The sequence below is a fragment of the Nannospalax galili genome, unplaced genomic scaffold (genome assembly GCF_000622305.1).
Source record: "Nannospalax galili isolate Female #2095 unplaced genomic scaffold, S.galili_v1.0 scaffold634, whole genome shotgun sequence".
Taxonomy (NCBI): domain Eukaryota; kingdom Metazoa; phylum Chordata; class Mammalia; order Rodentia; family Spalacidae; genus Nannospalax; species Nannospalax galili.
The window spans coordinates 3,493,874-3,512,269 of NW_008336853.1; the positions used below are offsets into that span (position 1 = coordinate 3,493,874).

At 45.7% G+C, this 18,396-nt stretch overlaps 1 protein-coding gene across 2 annotated transcripts in view; it reads left to right on the forward strand.

The window, feature by feature from the left end:
- The window catches only part of Fam104a (family with sequence similarity 104 member A), a 23,233-nt gene continuing 4,837 nt past the window's right edge, over window positions 1-18,396 (forward strand). The window contains exons 1-2 of one of the 2 annotated variants that reach the window (XM_029562736.1): window positions 1-207; window positions 6,764-6,863. In XM_029562736.1, coding sequence (XP_029418596.1) covers window positions 185-207; window positions 6,764-6,863 — 123 coding nt within the window. In that variant the 5' untranslated portion in view covers window positions 1-184. Of the gene's footprint in view, window positions 208-6,599; window positions 6,678-6,763; window positions 6,864-18,396 lie in introns of those variants that run through there. The other variant, XM_029562735.1, reaches the window with a different exon arrangement.

The following is an 18,396-nucleotide window of genomic DNA, read 5'->3' on the forward strand; positions in this document are numbered from 1 at the left end:
GAGAGGACGCCGGAAGTAGCAGTGGTACGGGTCGGACCACGGGGTACTCAGCGTCCGCGGCCTCCACCCGCGAGGCGGCCCGAACCAAGACCCAAGGGGGTGGGCGTGGCTGTCGCCGGAACAACCTTCCTCTGCTAGCAGTCGGCGCGGGGCGGTGCCGCGTCGCTCCTCTCCGCCAGCTGCCATGAGCGAGCGCCTCCGCCCCAGGTGAGAGAAGGACCCACTTCCTCTCCGGCCCCTCGCCCGACGACCCGCGGGATGGAGCCGAGGGTCGCGGGAAGCCCGGGTCGGGCTGTGCGAGGCTCTGTCTGTGCTGCTCGGCGATCAGAGGCGGGGAGAGGGATGCGCGGGAGACCTGACACTCGGACCCCTTGGGTAGCCCGAGGTTACTGGGGTCCAAGTATACTCCCTAACGTCTTTTTCTTTCCTTCTCCGGCTTCTTGGAATGAAGTTTGTTCGTCCTAGCCGAGAGGGTGCCCCCCCCCCCAGCTCCCCTGTCCTAAATTTAGGTGGCTGGGGGCGGTGAGGAATGGCCGATCTTGGAGAGGCAGCCCCCTTCTTGAGGCGCCAGGAGGGCCGTGGGGCGGGGAGCTGCTGGGGCCCCTAGGTCAGGACGGAGGGGGTTGGGCTTCACCGTGCAGCTGGGAGGGCTTAGGGCAGACCGCGGCGCTGCCCTGATCTGTTGTAAGCCCAGCAGGGCAGATGGACTCAGACGGTCGTGACCCACTTGCGCTGTCGCAGTAACAGGCAGGATTCTAAACTGTTTGGACCGAGGAGCCGTTTGACTGAAGGCGGGAGGTGGGATAAGTTGAGGTGTGACTATTACCGGCCTCCGAGCCCAGGCCTTTTCGTAGGACTTTAGTCTGGATCAAGCTGGATTTCTTTTTCTCCATCTCATTTTCCTTGTCTAGAAGGTGGGAAGAAGGAAGTTTGCATGCTCTATCCCAAAGTGAAGAGAACTAGTTTTATCTCAGATTAGAAAAAGCCCTTACCCAGGAACTTGAAGACCTGTAGGTCACCAACTTCTCCTTTGCCGTTTTTCTGATGAAACACACTTGAGTTTGACCCGTTCACTCCTGTATTCCATAGTGGCCCCAAGCTTAGGTAAGGTAGATCATAGCTTATACTCGGGATCTTATACGTCTTGTTGATTGGTTGCGAATGTAATCTTTTTCAAGGTCTGTTTTCCAAAACATAATTATTTCGTGGGATTCAAGGTCTCCAAAGCATCCTGAGGTTATTCGGTACAGTAGTGAAAATTTGGAGGTCCCTAGACTGAATTGGAATATTGATCTGGGTCACATAGCAGTTGAGGCAGAGAAGCCTGTACTTGTGCAGGAAAGAAAAGGGAACTAAATCTGAAATTATAAGGTGCCTGCCAAAATTATAATAAGTGCCAAAGGTTTAATCTTACTGTATACAGATATCTTGAGCTACTAATCTTGCCAATTATTAAAGACTGTTGAGAGGTTTGAATCAGGCCAATCTGAAATTGTGGCCCAGTTACAGTCATGCCATTAGTATTAGGATTGGGACCTTCAGACACAGTAAGCCTGAGCTCACTGCCATTTTTTGGTTTTAAGACACAGTTTGTACTTTGGCTATTTTCTTGGAGTGTCTCACTTACCTGAAAGAGTCTTAAGTATTTTCTACCAAGAGCAGATTCCTGTTACTTTTATCCAATACTGTACACAAATAATCTGTGTTTGTACTGATAGCAGATTCCTTTTATCTAGTACATACACAAATCTGGACATGTTTGTAACTTCTGGTGTCTTCTTAAAGAAGCTGTTTGATGTGGACAGACTTTCCCTGCCCTCTCTTGTGAGCTAGCTCTGCCAAGTCAGTTCATGTCTCTGAATCTGGCTCCTCAGTCTCAAGATGAAGGGCTCATCTAAGATGGTGTTTTTTTCAGACTATATCCTGGTAGACCATGAAGGCTGTAGAGGGGTGTGTGGTAACGGTGTCTGCTTTATTTTTTTATGGGTTGAAGAAGAACCTCTACTAAGAATTGAGTTTTTTTTTTTTTTTTTTTTTTTTGAGACATGGTCTCCCTGTAGCATAGCCCCAGCTGTCCTGGAACTCACTATGTAGACCAGGCTGGCCTTGAACTTACAGAGATCCACCTGCCTCTGCCTCCCGAGTGCTGGGATTAAAGGCGTGCACCACCACTCCCTGCATCTTTTACTTTTTAAAAAAACATTTGAGGACTGGAGAGATGATGGCTCAGTAGTGAAGAGCACTGGCTGCTCTTGCAGAGGACCCGGGTTCGATTCCCAGCACCCTCATGGAAGCTAACACTCATCCGTAACTCTAGTTCCAGGGGAATCCGACGCCCTCTTCTGAGCTCTCTGGGCATTGCACAACACTGGTGTACCTACCTACATGCAGGCAATACATTCAAAATAATAATAAATAAAATATTAAGAAAGAAAAACATTTGAGCCAGGTGTCCTGGGCATAGTGGCCTTTAATCCCAGCCCATAGGAGGCAGATGTAAGTAGATCTCTGAATTACAGGTCAGTCTGGTCTACATAGCAAGTTCCAGGGCAATGCTAAATAGTGAGACCATGTCTTTAAATAAATAATTTCTATACTTTTAAGATGACATTTATGTAGGTTCTAGATGTCTGTGAAGGTAGGATAGTAATGAAATATGAAAAGTACCATCCTTGAGAGTAACAGATGCCCAGCAGTTATGTGAACCTGGGTGGAGAGGGAAGAATCTAATCAATTACTAGGTGCTTGCCAAAGTTATAACCTGGCTATGGCATAAATGCTGGGCTCACCTCACTAACCAGTACATGCAGAAAAGGCAGGTGAACGAGCTCTGCCTGACCCTGTACCAACCCTGGGCGTCAGCATCCCTTCAAGCTGCTTTATGGCAGTACTAATGCTGATAATGTGAGGTGGAATGATCAGGACCCAGGAACAGTGCCAGTTACTAACAAGATCACTGAAACCTGGATGTTTCAAGGATGGCATCTAGAAAACCCAGGAAGGAGAATGAAGACTAGGTAGAGTTGATTCTAATTCGTTACCATCCAAAGGAAAGGGCCATCCAGAGGCCTGAGAGGAGGTAAACTGACAATAGAAGACAGGGATGTTTTCTGTGGCTTTCCCAGGGGCTAGTTGAAATCTATGGAACCACTTCATGTTTCTTGGGGTTTTCCTGCCATGCTTTCCCCTTGATATTCTTGTTACCGGATAGAAAAATGCTCCATTACAGAGGAGGAAATGACAAACTTTGGTCAGGCTTTTAAGTTCGGTGAGAGTGACTCAGCAGCCCCAGGCATCATCAGCTGTTGGCGTACTGATAAAGTGAGAGTTTGGGAGCCAGTCTTCCCCCACCCTGAGTACCTCTTTGAGTGTCTCTGGCTCCCAGCAGACATTGCTTTACATGTAAATTATCTGTTAGTATTAGGGCAAAAGCTGAAGCTTCTTTCTTAGTTCAAGTTATAATAGCATACCCACCTAACAGTTAATTAAAACCTGGTGTATAAAGGGGTGCAGCTCAGTAGAGCACTTACCTAGCATGTACAAGACCCTGGCTTCAATCCTTTGCCACAAAAGAACAGGAAACTATGCCAGAACAAAAACCGGGTATTCATTCATCTTTGTAATCTTCAAGTACTTCAAGGAGGCTGTGCAGGTGCTGTCTGATCTGAGAGAAAGGTAGGAAACAGAAAAAACCTTATTTCACAAATCACTGAGTCAGCACCAGCTGAACACAGTTCTTCCTGCAAGTTCGAGACTTGAACTCAACCCTTAGGATTACAGGCCTGTCGTTACCTCTACTCACATAGAAAGCTCCTAACTCCACAGAAGACTATTTCCTCCAATTTTAAAAACTCTCCCGTGCCTTTTGCTGGATCTACTAGAAAGTTGAACCTCACAGCATTTTCTTTCTTTTTTTTTTTTTCTTTTTGGTCTTTCTGAGACAGGGTCTCCCTGTAGTGTAGCTCCAACTGTCCTGGAACTCACTATGTAGACCAAGCTGGCCTTGAACTCACAGAGATCCACCTGCAAAAGCGTGTACCACCACACCCGGCTCACAGCATTTTCTTTATGATTGATACGCCCTTTGTACATACTGATCTCTAGTCACTGCCACCCAGTAGAACTTTTTTCACTATTTTTTGGTCCTCGATGAATTTTGTTTATTAAAACTTTAAATTACATTTATTTAATATTGTGTATATGTGTGGGCATGCCATGTACCATAGTATTCGTATGGAAGTCAGAGGACAACTTTCTGGAGTCAGTTTTCTTCCCTCCACGGTGTGGGTCTTGAGGTGGAACTCAGGTCTTCAGGCTTAGCAGCAAACACCTTTATCTGATGAGCCATCTTACCAGCCCCCAATCAATTTTATACAGCCACAGAGCTGGGGACTGCTTTCTGAGCAGTCTTCTGTTGCTTGGTGAACATGCAATACAGCTTCATCAGCCTTGAAGCCTAGACTCTGGAGATTCAAGCATATGAAGTAGTCCTAACTGACCACTCCCCACCATGCCACTGATTCATGTAGGGAGTGAGGCTTGAGCAAGAGGAAGCAGCCGTTCTCTTGTTTGCTCTTGAGGGAGGACAGGTGTCAGCATGGAAGCAGTTAAAAGGTTCTTGACCCTGTCCATGAACAGCAGGTCCTTGCACTGTAACGTGAGGTTGTACATTAAGGTGTTGCTGGAAGACTTGGTACATGCCTTTAATCCCAGCACTCTGGAGGCAGAGGCAGGTGGATCTCTGTGGTTGGGCCAGCCTGGCGTACATGAGTTCCAGGCCAGCCAGGGCTACATAGTGAGGTAAAAAAAGGACGCTGCTGGGTTTGCAGACTCCCATGTCTTTCTCCTGGAAAGTGGTGCAGTGGGAGTAGATAGAGTGACAGCAGCTGCAGGACTGGACCATCCTCTGTAGATGTGTCATTCACACTCTTGACATGACTCATGGAGCCTGTGAGGAAGCTGGCCCCGCAGTGCTAAAGGGTGGTGTAGGAATAGCTGGGGAACAGCACCAGGCATATTTTAGAAAGATGGAGTCTGGCACCCTGCATAGTCGAGTATGTTGGTCTTAGTTGAGCATTGTGGCTACAGAGTAGCGTCCAGCACGGTTCTGAGTCTGACAGAGCTGCCATGAAGCAGCTTGAAGGAGGGGCTGCTGGTCAGGTCGGTACAGGGTCAGGCTTGAAGGAGGGGCTGCTGGTGGGGGTTGGTGCTAGTGCACCGCTCATTCACCTGCCTTTTCTGCATGTACTGGTTAGTGAGGTGAGCATGGCGCTAGTCTTTGTGCTGAGTTAAAGCTACATAGAGTGTCTCCAGTAGAACTTTCATAGTGAAGGAGCTATAGTGCTTAGTGTAGTAAGACAGGGCCTCTCTTGCTCTGTAGACTAGACTGACCTGGAATGCAGTATGTAGCTCAGGCTAGCCTCAAACATGCAACAATTCTACCACAGCTTCCTGCGTACTGGGATTATGGGCATGAGCCACCACACTTAGCAGGAACTGAGGGTTTTTTGTTTTGTTTTGTTTTTTAAGTAATTTTGTATCTTTGAGACAGTTGCACTATATGACCCTTTTCAGACTGGTCCTTGTATAGACCAGGCTGGTCTTGCACTTGCATTGATGGCTCCCACCTCTCTTTCCTGAGTGCTGGAATTAGAATTATAGGCCATTGTGGGCAGCAGGACCTAGATTTTATTTACTTTTAAATAGCCACATGATTGGTGGCTGCCATTTAAAATATTTATGAGTGTTTGGCCTGCATATATGTAAGTGCACGATGCGTGTAGGGCTCATGGGGGCCAGAAGAGGGCATTGGATCCCCTGAAACCGGGGTTACATAAGATTGTTAGTTGCCATGTGGGTGCTGAGAACTGAACCCAGGTCCTCCGCAAGAGCAGCCAATGCTTTTAAGCACTGAGCCATCTCTAGCCCCTGGTGGCTGCCATCTTGAGCAGTCTTATTCCAGACAGGTGGTCTTAAAGCTATTTATCTTTAAATTTGTTTCTATTTTCTAGCTGGGGATTAAGAGTCCTTCTCATAGCACTTAATTCTTGTAGCAAGCATAGAGGAGCATTCTTTCTCAGACACTTGAGAGTGCTTGCCTGAGGAAGGTATGTTTTTTCTTTTCAACCTGGAAACTTGAAGCACTTTGTTCCCTGTCTGAAAGCTGCGTCCAGTAAAGCGCAGCACTCACAGTGCCGGTAGTGCAGCCAGAGTGGTCGGGTGATGATGAATGCTGCTTTGTCAGTGACTGCCCAAAAAGGTGCTGCGCTGTCCTGGGCATAGAGCTTCTGTGTAATGTGATAGAGACTCCCGCAGACCTGTGTATTCCTATGTGGCACCCTCTTTATATGGATTTCAGGGCAAGTAGTCAGAGTCGGCCAGTCCCCACTTAAATGTCCCGCGGAAGGGCGTAAAGTTAGGAAATTCAGAATTGTAATTTCAGGGAATGTGGAAAGAAAAACCCTTGGCTGATAGTACAAGCTTAATCATTAACCTCCTCCTGTTACTTTATTCCCAATGGGTGTTTAAAGTTGCCAGGTTCCTTTTAGAAATTAGACTTCCCACTGGAAGCCTGTCCTTGCTGGCACTGTTTTTGCTTAGCACCCAGTGATAGGGTGCTTCCTCTTTTACCCTACTGGCATGTCATGTGGTGAATTAAATTGTTTTGAGGTGAGAGGGTAAGTTTGTATATTGTCATGGTTTATAATTGAAGTCTCTAAAAGGTCAGTTACTGGATTAGTTTTCCTCTGTGTTTAAATTTCAGGAAAAGGAGAAGAAATGGTAATGAAGAAGAGAACCACCTCCCCCCCCAGACCAAAAGGAGCAGTAGAAACCCTGTCTTTCAGGATTCCTGGGACACAGAGGTAGGAAGTGTGCTTGCCTGGTGAGCCAAATACCCAGTCTTTGATGTCATGGAAAGAAGCATGTTTGTTCAAAGACTAACTGATCGTACTTGACTTGACTGCAGTGCTTTCGGCCCTTTTTATTTCTCCACCCCCCTTTGGTTTTGTTTGTCTTTTTGAGACAGGTCTCCCTGTAGCTCCAGCTGGCCTGGAACTTGCTTTGTAGACCAGGCTGCCCTTGAACTCACTTAGATCCACCTGCCTCTGCCTCCAGTGCTGGGGCTAAAGGCGTGGGCCACCACACCCAGCTATTTTTGGTTATTTTGACTAAGTAGTTCTGGTTGGCCTGGAACTCAGTATGTAAACTGGGTTGGCCTCACACTTGTGGCCCCCTCGGCCTCCTTAGTGCTGGGATCATAGTTAGTGCTGCCACACCTGGCCCTTGCTTCTCTTTTGGAGTCATGACCCCTTTGAGGAAGCTAGGTACTTTCCTGTGAAGCAAGCAGTGTGTGTATATTTCTCCCTCCCCCTCCCCCTCCCCCTCCCCCCTCATAGTTTTACAAACCTTTGGAATCCTATCTTTGAACCCCCTGGTTTTGTATTTCAGCAACCAACTTCTGATAGTTTATAAACCTGATTATCCTCAAGATAAAATGTATTCATTGTTAAGTATGCAGTGTATACCCTGTGTGTTTGCAAGATCCTTTTCATAAATGGAATTTTTGCGAATTTCATAGAATATATTTTGATCATATTTAGATTTCCCTCCTATATCTGTACCCTCCGACTACTAAACCCACACCAAATTTCTGTACTCTAATATGCCTATAGAGTCAGGTATGTGTCTCCAAATTGCCATCAATGTGGCTTCATTGACTGGAGCCTGGTCAACTTACCAAGAGTGTCTCACCCTTAAACAAAACTGACTCTTCCCTTCCCAGCATCCATTGGTTGCTAGTAGTTCCTCAGGTAGGGTTGGGGTTTCTTACCCACTTTCCCAAGTCTGTGCTGGAAGCAAGATCCCTTTTAAAAGGGTTTTGCTTTCATGTTCTAGAAAGTTCCTGCCGTGATGGTAGGAAGGATGGAGAGTGGGCAGAGGCAGGGAGCACTCCCAGAGTCTGCAAATTGCTTTCCTGAAAGAGTGCTTTACTCTGGGAAGACTTTGTGTGTGTGCAATTGGAAAGCTGCTATGGAGGGAAAAGGAGCAAAACATTAAGTGATGCTATTGCTAAATTATGCCACCTAAAATTTTTGACCCTTAACAGTTGTCACACCAGTGGAGAAATGCTTCAGTGACAGAGATGCCCAAGGGTTAGCCTCATAGATGACAGCTGGGTTCTTAACACACCAAAATAAATCTCGCAGTATTTGGTTCTCACTAATAGGATTTCACTTTGATCTAGTCTTTGTTTATCAACAATCCACAGTCACTCTCATGTAGGTCAGGACCCCCCCATCAGTGAACAAATTCCATTTAGAATCCACTGAGTGGAGTACTGAATTTTTGTAGCATTTTTCCTCCCTCTAAAAATCTGTTTTTTTAATATTTTATTTATTTTTTATTTTATGTGTATGAGTGTATTGCCTGCATGTATGTGAGTGCACCATGTTGCGCAATGCCGTGGAGGTCAGACGAGGGCATCACATTCCCCTGGAACTGGAGTTAAGGACAGTTCGTAGCCGCCATATGGGTGCTGGGAATTGAACCTGGGTCCTCTGCAAGAGCAATCAGTGCTCCTAACCGCTGAGCCATCTCTCCAGCCCCTAAAAATCTGTTTTATAATGGGCTTGGTGGTGTACGCCTTTAATCCTAGCACTTGGGAGGCCAAGGCAGGCAGGTGTCTGTGTTCGAGCCTGCCTGGTCTACATAGCAAGTTCCAGGCTAGCCAGGGCTACACAGTGAGGCCCTTTTTCAAACAAAACCAAACCTGTTTTTTTTTAAGAGATTAATAGGAAAGTAATTGGGCTTTTGTTTAATGTGCTAAGTGGGATGAAGGAAAACCAAAGACTAGAGGCCGCCATTCGCGTCTCGTGTGGAAAATCCAGCAGCCCCAGCATTTCCTCCATCTGCCCTTGTGGTCTCGATGCCCAAGAACAGGAATTGTCATCCGTTTTTGCCCTTTACTTAAAAATTTGTTTTCTTTAAATTTTTTTTAAATGACTTTTTTTTTCAATATTTTATTAATTATTTTTATTTTATGTGCACAAGTGTATTGCCTGCATGTCTATAAGTGCATCTGTGTCGTACAATGCCCATGGAGGTCAGAAGGTGTTGGATTTCCCTGGAAATGGTAGTGCCTGAAAAACAGATTTCTAACAAAAAAGGTAAAGGGTGGATTGGGGGGTCTACTGTTTTGTTTTTTTTCCTCTGAAACTTTTTTTTCTTGAGACAGGGTCTCCCTGTAGCCCCAGCTGCCCTGGAACTCACTATGTAGACCAGGCTGGCCTCGAACTCACAGAGATCAGTCTGCCTCTGCCTCCCAAGCGCTGGGACTAAAGGCATGTGCCACCACGCCCAGCTCTACCTTGTTTTTATAATTTAAAATTTGTTTCTATTTTATGTGTATGAGTGTATTGCCTGTGTGTGTATAAGAACACCCATGCCATGTAGTGCCCATGGAGCTCAGAAGAGGGTGTGAGATCCCCTGGAGCTGGAGTTAGAGATGGTTGTTAGCTGCCACATGGGTGCTGGGAACTGAATACCAACCAGTGCTCTTAACTGCTGAGCCAACTCTCCATCCCCCTTATTATTATTTAAATAAAAAAAAAATTGTGTGTGTATGTGTGCATGTTGTATATGTGTAGGGACATGTGTGCCACAGGCATGTTTGGACCTTAGAGGGCAGCTCTGTGTAGTGAATTCTTTCCTTCCACCTTTCTTTGGGTTCTGGGATGGAGCTCAGGCTGCCAGATTTGCACAGCAAGTACCTTCACCCACTGAGCCATCTTGCTTGCCCTCCACCTTATTTTTTGAGACAGGATCTCCCTCTGAACCTGGAGCTTGCCAATTTGGCTAGACTGGCTGGCCAGCAAGCCCTCAGGCTCCTCCTGTCTCTACCTCTGCAGTACTGGGATCACAGGTGCACAGTATTGTGCCCAGCTTCTTATGTGGGTACTGGGAATCCAAACTCAGGTCTTCATGTTCGTACAACAGTCACTTGGCCAACTGAGCTATCTCCCCAGTTCCAGGGTACTATATTTTAAATTAAAGTATAATTTGCTAGCTGGGCATGGCAGTGCATGCCTTTAATCCCAGCACTTGGGAGGCAGAGGCAAGCAGATCTTTGTGAGTTCAAGGCCAGCCTGGTTTACATAGTGAGTTCCAGGCCAGCTGGGGCTACAGGAAGACCCTGTCTCAAAAAAAGATAAAAACAAACAAAAAAATAAATTGAGGTATAATTTGCTAGTGTAAGATGATGATGATGATAGTGACAATAGTGACTATGCAGCCCTGGCTGACCTTGAACTCACAGAGATCTACCTGCCTCTGCCTCCCCAGTTGCTGGGTAATATTTAAGACATGTACACCAACACACCTGGCGAGATTAAATTTTTTTAGCCATTATAAATGAATCACAGTAGTTAACACCTAAGTCAGGCTTGATTCTGTCCTTAGTGGCCAGGAAGTGAAATGATTTATTAATTCGTGGCTTCCCTTTGGGTCCTGTATAAAGGCAGCAGTACACTCTTGTTGTGGGTATTTACTGAGATTGGGTCAAACTGGGCCAGATTAGCCTCTCTGGTTCGAATTCCTGTGATCCCAGCAATTGAGAGGCTGAGGCAGAGTAGGATTGCCATGAGTTCAAGACTAGCCAGGACTACATAGTGAGTTCTGGGCCAGCCTGGGTATAGTGTAAGACCCTTTTTCAAAGAAACTTGAGAAAAAACCCCTCAGAGTTCGCTTGGTAGTTGGCCTTACTGGTCTGAGTTGGATCTTATGTGTACAGGGTGCTGCTCTTGGCTTCAGTTTTACTGTCTTTATAAATTACAAGTTCCCATGCAAACTTGCCTTCTGGAACTTAGGTATGTTACTTACAAACACTGCTTCTACTTGAGTAAATAAAAGCGGTTGTCAGCTGCCATGTGGGTGCTGGGAACGGACCAGGTCCTCTGCAAGAACAGCTGGTGCTCTTAGCCTCTGAACCATCTCTCCAGCCCCCGAAAATTAATGTCTTAAAAGATCCATTCAGAGTCCTGTTAGTCTGTTTTAAGAACTCTACTCACAGTGTGTGTCATTGAAATGTGAGCAGTGCCAGGCACCACGTCATCGTGTACCATGCTACTCCCGGCAGTGGAATGGTAATGGCTGTTACAGGAGACACACCTGCGTATCTTTTTCCATCGTGTGGAGATTTAAACAGATGGATTTGTTAGGTAATATTCCATCTAGGACGGAATTTAAGGCAGTAGTGTAAGGGAAGTGGAGGCCCAGGAAGGGGTATGTCGTGTGTTCTCACCTCACGCTGTTTCCTTGCTTACTTAGTCCACAGCATTAACGGGCAGTCTTCGGGGCTCACCAGCATCAAGAGACCTAGAGGAGGTGCACATTATTTTATAGTTAGACACTCTAAGAGACTTGTGTCATGTCGTGTCTCATGTTTCATTCTGATCCTGCAGCCACCATAGAGTGAAAGTAAACTTGATTTTGACTCTAGAGTGAACCCCTCAGGTAGTGCAGCTGGCTTCAAATGCACTGTTTCGGGATGGCTTTGAACTTCTGCTATTTTTGCCTCTGCCTTTCAAGTGCTTGAATTACAGGCATGTGCCACCACGCCCTGGCCCAGTCCTCCACCCCTTTGAGATACGTCTCCATATATAACTGAGGCTGGCCTTGAACCCTTGATCCTTCTGCCTTAGATGTGTGCCATCTGCTGGGCGTGAGAGTAATTTCGGTTCCTGTAAATTGAAAGCATTAAGAATAGAGTCGTGGAGGTGAGGAGAGGCCTGGGCCTGAAAGAAGGTAAAAATGCTTTTTGTGCCGGGCTTGGTGGCGTACACCAAAAATCCCAGCACTTGGGAGGTAGAGGCAGAAGCAGAGGCCGAGGCTAGCAGATCTCTGAGTTCCAGGCCAGCTGGGGCTACAGGGAGACCTTGTCTCCCTTTAAAAAAAAAATGCTTTTTGTTGTAATAAGAGGAGTAATCCTGTGGTTCAAGTAGTGAAGATGCATGTACATTCTGATTTTCAAAAATTCTGCGTTCATTTTACACAATAATAGGTTTCATTGTGGCTCTTCATACAGGCCTGTAGTGTGTATTTCCATTTGCTCCCTCTTCTTACGTTTCTGCTCACACTGATCTCCTTCCTTCTCCAACCTAGACCCTCTTCTCCTTTCCTGTCTTTATTTCTTTATTTACTATTTTTGATGACCCAGTAATTTTTCATTAGGGTTTCTTAGAGGAGCATGGGTGAAGTCCTTTACTGCACCCCGGAAGAAAAGTCTCTCTCCCCTGCTACCATTAGCTGCCTGTAGGTCCTCTCTGACAGAATGCTGACAGACCCAGTCTTCAATTAAAGAAAAATTATTACGTGTGTAGGTCAGTGGACACCTGTTGGAGTTGGTTCTCCCTTATTCTACTTTGTGGGTCCCAGGGATTGAACTTAGGTTGTCAGGCTTGATGGCAAGCACCTTTCCCCGCTGGCCATCTTGCCAGCCTGGCCTGGGCAGGCCCAGTCATGTGCAGGTCTTGTGCTAGTACAGACAACTGCGAGGCTGAGGCTGCACAGGTGATGTCCTATTCCAGCAGTGATTTACCTCACTTCTCCCTTCCCCTGGCTCTTACCTGCTTTCTGCCTCATCTTCTAGGGTGTTCCCTGAACCCTGGAGGAGGCGTTAGAGAAGCTCACATGTGGCCAGCACTCAGCAGTTCCTTTCTCTCTGACCAGTTGTGAGTTTCTGCAGTTATTGTTGCCTACTGCAAAAAAGGAGCTTCTCTGACCAAACAGATGATAACACGAATCTTTGGGCACAAAAACATAATTATTGATAGGGCAGTTTGATGGGTGTATCATGACCATATAGCAAAACAACAGCAGTTGCCTCCCCATTAAGGCCTGTGACCTCCCTAGCCACTGGCTTTTTGATAGGTTTACTGTACCAGACATGGGTTCCTTCCCATGGAGTATGCCTCAGGTCCAGTCAGAAAGGTTGGTTACCCCTGTTACTGACTTGCTACTATTGTGCACTTCTTGCCTGGATGTAGGTAGTTGTGGCCCTGTGAGCCCAGCGCTGAGTAAGACTGTAGATGGTTCCCTGCAGCCTGCATGGGACCTTCAGTACTGTGAGAGCTAATCAGCAGGGAGGAGCCACCATCCTCTTCCTAGCTTAATTTCTGTCTTGTGATTGTTTTTATTTTGGGAGAGTGTCATAACCCAGAGAGCTGGGTTGGCCTTAGACTCCTGATTCTCTTGCCTTTACCTCCAGAGTCCTGGGATTATAGACGTGCTCTGCCATACCTGGCTGGGTTCTGACTTTATGAAGCAGACAGATTCAGCAATTAATAGTCCTGCCTGGGCAGCTTTCTGATGGTTATTAGTAGAAACAGTATTTAGGGGTGCTTAGTTTCTGCTGTGGTATAAGTGGGTTGTCTGTTAAATTGATGTCACATCCTGGAAAAATATAATTAAAGGCAAGCTTAGCTGGGGAGTTGAGTTCTTCATCTCTGGTGAGTAATCTGAAGCTGTGGACCAAGGAAAGGACTTCTTCACTCTCTGCTTCACCATTGATGCAGCTTTCCCTCTGCTGAGGATGGAGTGTCCTGCCTTCCTGTCAGACATTCTTGCCAGGCTCCTGAAAGCCTGTTCAGTTCTCTCCCTTATTTTTCTCCCCTCAGGTTTCTTGCCTATACATTGGTTCCTTTCTGGTCGGCCAATGTGTTCCTTTCTCTTGCTAACTCACCTCCAGCTTCCTGGGTGCTTCCCCTGCCCCCCATGCTTTCTTGCAGCTCGGCCCTACCTCCTTCCCTGCCCGGCATCCTTGCTGGCTCTGTTAAAACTTCCTGGGAGTGTGAGTAGTGGTTTCTGTATTCAGCAAATGTTTCCGGAGCACCCGCTGCTCACCATGCCTGTCCTGAGTCCTCGGAGTCAGCTGAAAGCCTCCTTTCAGAGCCCTTCTCACCTCCTCTAGGATATGGCACATATACTTTTCAACATATCCAGTCCCCTCAGCTTGCCTTCTGCTTGATCTATGAGGAAACTTTCCAGTGGGCCCCTGATCTGTCTCCCCAGACCTCATTTATCAGGCATGGATTGCTGGAACCCTCACTCCCATGTGCACCTGCCCAAGGCTCCCATGTTCAGAACCTCTGGTTGCAGTCTTGGTGGCTCTTGTAATCTGGATATGATCTCTCATGTATGTTTCATGTTCCACTGGTTCTGGCCATGGGTCCAGTCATACCACAATATCAACTTTGCATTCTAAAGATACTTTTTGTGTGTGAGTGTTTTACTTGCATGAGTTGCACCTGCACAGTGCTTCTGGCGGTCAGAAGAGGTGTTGGGTTTGCTGGAACTAAAGTTACAAGTGGTTGTTAGCTCCCATGTAGGTGCTGGGACTGAACCTGGGTCCTCTGTAAGCGTATCCAGTGCCCTTAATTGCTGAGCCTGTCTTCAGTCCCCCCAAGATTCTCACATTTGCTTTCTAGTTCTTGTTATTCCTGTTTGTCATTTCCTATCAGTGAAAAGCTGTTCCTTGTCTTACAGGCCTGATGGAACAGGGAGCTCACCCAGCATGCATTGCTGGACTTTTTTGTCCCTGTATACTTGTGGACTCTGGTTGTCTGTGAATACGTTGCCACCATGTTCCTCTTGATTAAGCCCAGTAAATATTTACCAAATGATTGAGCAGCCCTAGTAACAGGCACACACGTTTGTTTGGACAGCAGTTAGCCATGAGAACAGCTGATGCCCGCTGCGATTCAGCGTCTGATCAGGACAGCTCCCTCTGGGAGTCGCCGTACTTTCTGCAGTAGGAGGGTGGAAGGGCTTAGATACATCGTCTCTTTTTGTACAGGTTTTCAAAACATAATTCTTCGGCATAGCCGGGTTATCCACAGGGTGGTTCTTGGCAAACAGCATGCCACCAGTTTTGGTAAAAGAATCTGGTGCCTTTTCCAGGATAACACTTCTGTGCAGGATAGTTTGAACTCTCAGAACCATCCCATCAAGTAGTAATGTCTCCTGGGGACCAGATAGGTGGCTCAGTGGTTAAGAGTACTTGCTGCTCTTGTAGAGGACCTGAGTTTGGTCCTCAGCACACATATTAGGGAGCTTACAATCAGAACCACCTATAACTCCAGCTCCAGGGGGATCTGACACCCTCTATGGTCTCCACTGGCACCAGCATGCATGTGGTGCACATGTATTCATGGAAGCAAAACATTTGAACACATAAAATTTTTTTAAAAATCCTTAAAAAAAAGTAGCATCTCCTTTAAACAAGAACAATTTGATTTGGTTTTTCCTATTCAAAGCTTTTGGTTTTAGAAAATAAAACACTTTTACTTCAGTATATGTCTTAAAGCACTGTTACAGAAGTTGGGTGTGGTGATGCACACTTTTAATCCCAGCACTAGAGGAGGCAGAGGCTTGTGGATCTCTGAGTTCTAGGCCAGACTGTTCTACATAGCAAGTTCCAGTCCAGGCAGGGCTATATAGTGAGACCCTGTCTTGAATGAATTGAATGAATGAATGAATGAATGAATGAATGAATGAATGAAAAGTGGTGGTCTTTATCCAATAAAGCAGACTGCTTTGATAGCTAATAGATCAATTGTCATAACTTGAGTTGGGTTGCCTTGAACTCTCAGAGATCTGCCTGCTTCTGCCTTCTAAATGCTGGCATTAAAGGTGTGCTACACCATGCCTAGCAACTTTGAATTTTTTTGAGCCTGTGCTTTAGAAATGTGTTTTATTTTTTGGCTCAGTATATCCGCAATGCACCTGTGCATAATTGAAGACAGTCTTCAGAGAATAATTATCCTCACCATATGTGGCATTTTTATTTGTACTGGTTGTGCCACCCACTGGTGGACTTTACCCTAACTTAGAAGGCCCTGGTTTTATAGTCTGTGGCATTCTGCCCAAACAATAGTGAGAAACTAGGCCTGAATTGGCAGTGAAAACAGTGTCTCTGAAAGAGACAGATTGTTCTCTCTGTGTGTTTTATTTTTGTTTTTATTTTTGAGAGAGAGTTTTGCTCTTTGGCCTGGGCTGGCCTAACCAACTCCCCCCCCCCCGGGGGGGGGGCATGGTGCATGCCTTTAATCCCAGCACTTGGGAGGCAGAGGTAGGCGGATCTCTGTAAGTTCAAGGCCGGCCTCCTCTACATAGTGAGTTCCAGGCCAGCTGAGGCTATAGGGAGACCCTGTCTCAAAAGACCAACACACCCAGACACACAGAGCACATTGCCTGGACCCCATACAGATGTGCTCCTATTTACAGTGTGTTGATCTGCTCCATGTAAGTGATTACAAGTTGAAGAAACACTAGTCCTTTTGTGGGTTTTGATTTTCTGAGCTAGGGTCTTATATAGAGGCTAATTTCGAGCTGGTTATGTAGCTGAGGCTGACTGTCTGATCCCTCTGCTTCTACCTCCTCAATGCTAGGATTATAGACCCATGTCACCATGCCAGCTTCCTCCTACCTCTTTTTTAAACATTTATTGTGTGTGTGTCTATTCAGGCACATGTATATGCATACTTGTATATAAGTCACAGGCCAGCTTACAGGAATCAGTTTTCTTCTACCACGTGGGTTCTAGGGATCTAGGCTGGCAGGCTTGGTGGCAAGCCCTTCTACCTGCTGAGCTGCCTTGTGGGCCTATAGGCTTTTTTTAAAATAATGAAATGTGTTTTGGGGTGGCTTCCCATTCACTTTGGTTCAGGGTATTTTCATTTTAAGTTTCTAACTGTGGGAAGCCTTGCATTTCAACTCTGTGGGCTGGCCAAGGACAGTGGGACAGGCAGCACACAAAACTACCTTTTTGTGTGGCTAAAGACCTGGTGACTTTAAAGCATCCTGGGCCTTCATGTCCCTAAGTAGGCACCTGGGTTTTGCTCCAGGCATTCCTGTTTCTTCTTTTCCTCTGGAGGGGGTGAAGGAAGTCCTTGGTAAGAGATTTGCTCTCCCGGTGAGAGGTTATCCAACCAGAAAAAAATTTTTTTGATTTATTTTTATGTGTATGAGTGTTATGCCTCCACGTATGTAAATGCACCTGTGTTGTGCAGTGCGTCAGGTTCCTTGAAACTGGAGTTATGGACAGTTGTTAGCCACCATATGGGTGCTGGGAGTTGAACCTGGGTCTTCTGCAAGAACAGCCAATGCTTTTAACCACTGGCCATGTCTCCAGCCCCAGAAAAAAAGAATTTTTATGTAGAAGCCAGGAGCTTTTCCTTTATTTTTTCAAAGATGTTTTTATGTGTATGAGTGTTTTGCTTGCATATATGTAAGTGTACCACATGTATGCAGCGTGCACAGAGGCCAGAAGAGGGCATTGGATCCCCCAGAACTGGAGTTAATGACAGTTGAGCTGCTATGTGGGTTCTGGGACTCGAGCCCAGGTCCTCTGCAAGAGCAGTCAGTGCTCTTAACTGCTGAGCATCTCTCCAGCTTTCTTACTCTGTTTTATAATAGCATTCTTTACTCATGATCACTTTTTTTTGCCTCAAAATAGTTTTGGTTAGAAGCTTTTGGAAGTAAAGTAACTAAAAATAAAATATAAGATCCAAATTCTAAATGCCTGTCAAATGTATCTTTTTAGACTTTTGATGTACACATGTACATACAGTAAAGAAAAGGATTTTAAAACACAGGTTATACACTATATAGGGTTTAGTATAAACTAAAAAAAAGATGTTAAAGACGTCTGTCTAATTAGAGTACGCACATTTCGAGTGTTATTGGTAATGACTGAGTATAATTTTGTGGTATGTATACATGAAATGGATGCATTATAATTAACTTGTTATTAGATGTTTAAATTGTAATTTTTTTTTAGCCAGTACAAATAAGGCTACATTAGACATTATTATCCATGTCATTATAAGTTGGGTTATAAGACTTAAAAATAAACTTGGGGAAAAAAAAACAAAATATGGTTGTACACACCTTACACCTGTAATCCCGTACTTGGGAAGTAGGGGCAGGAGGGTTGCTGAATATTACAGGCCAGCCTAGATTATATAGTGAGACCCTGTCTTAAAAAACTAGCACAAACAAATCCCACCCCACTAGCGAGCTAGAAGTGTACCTTTTAACAAATGTTGCTGGGCATCCACATAGTGAGTTCCAGGACAGCTGGGGCTACAGGGAGACCCTGTCTCAAAAAGACCAAAAAAAAAAAACAACAAAAAAACCAACTTTAAAAGTATGTTATTTCTGTGCCAGGCATGGTGCGGCACACATCTTTAACCCCAGCATTCAAGAGGCAGAGCCCGGTGGATTTCTGTGAGATTGAGGCCAGCTTGGTCTACAATGTGAGTTCCAGGCCAGTTGGGGCTACAGGGAAACTCTCAGAAAAATCAAACCAAACCAAAAAAATTACATATCTGGAAAGTT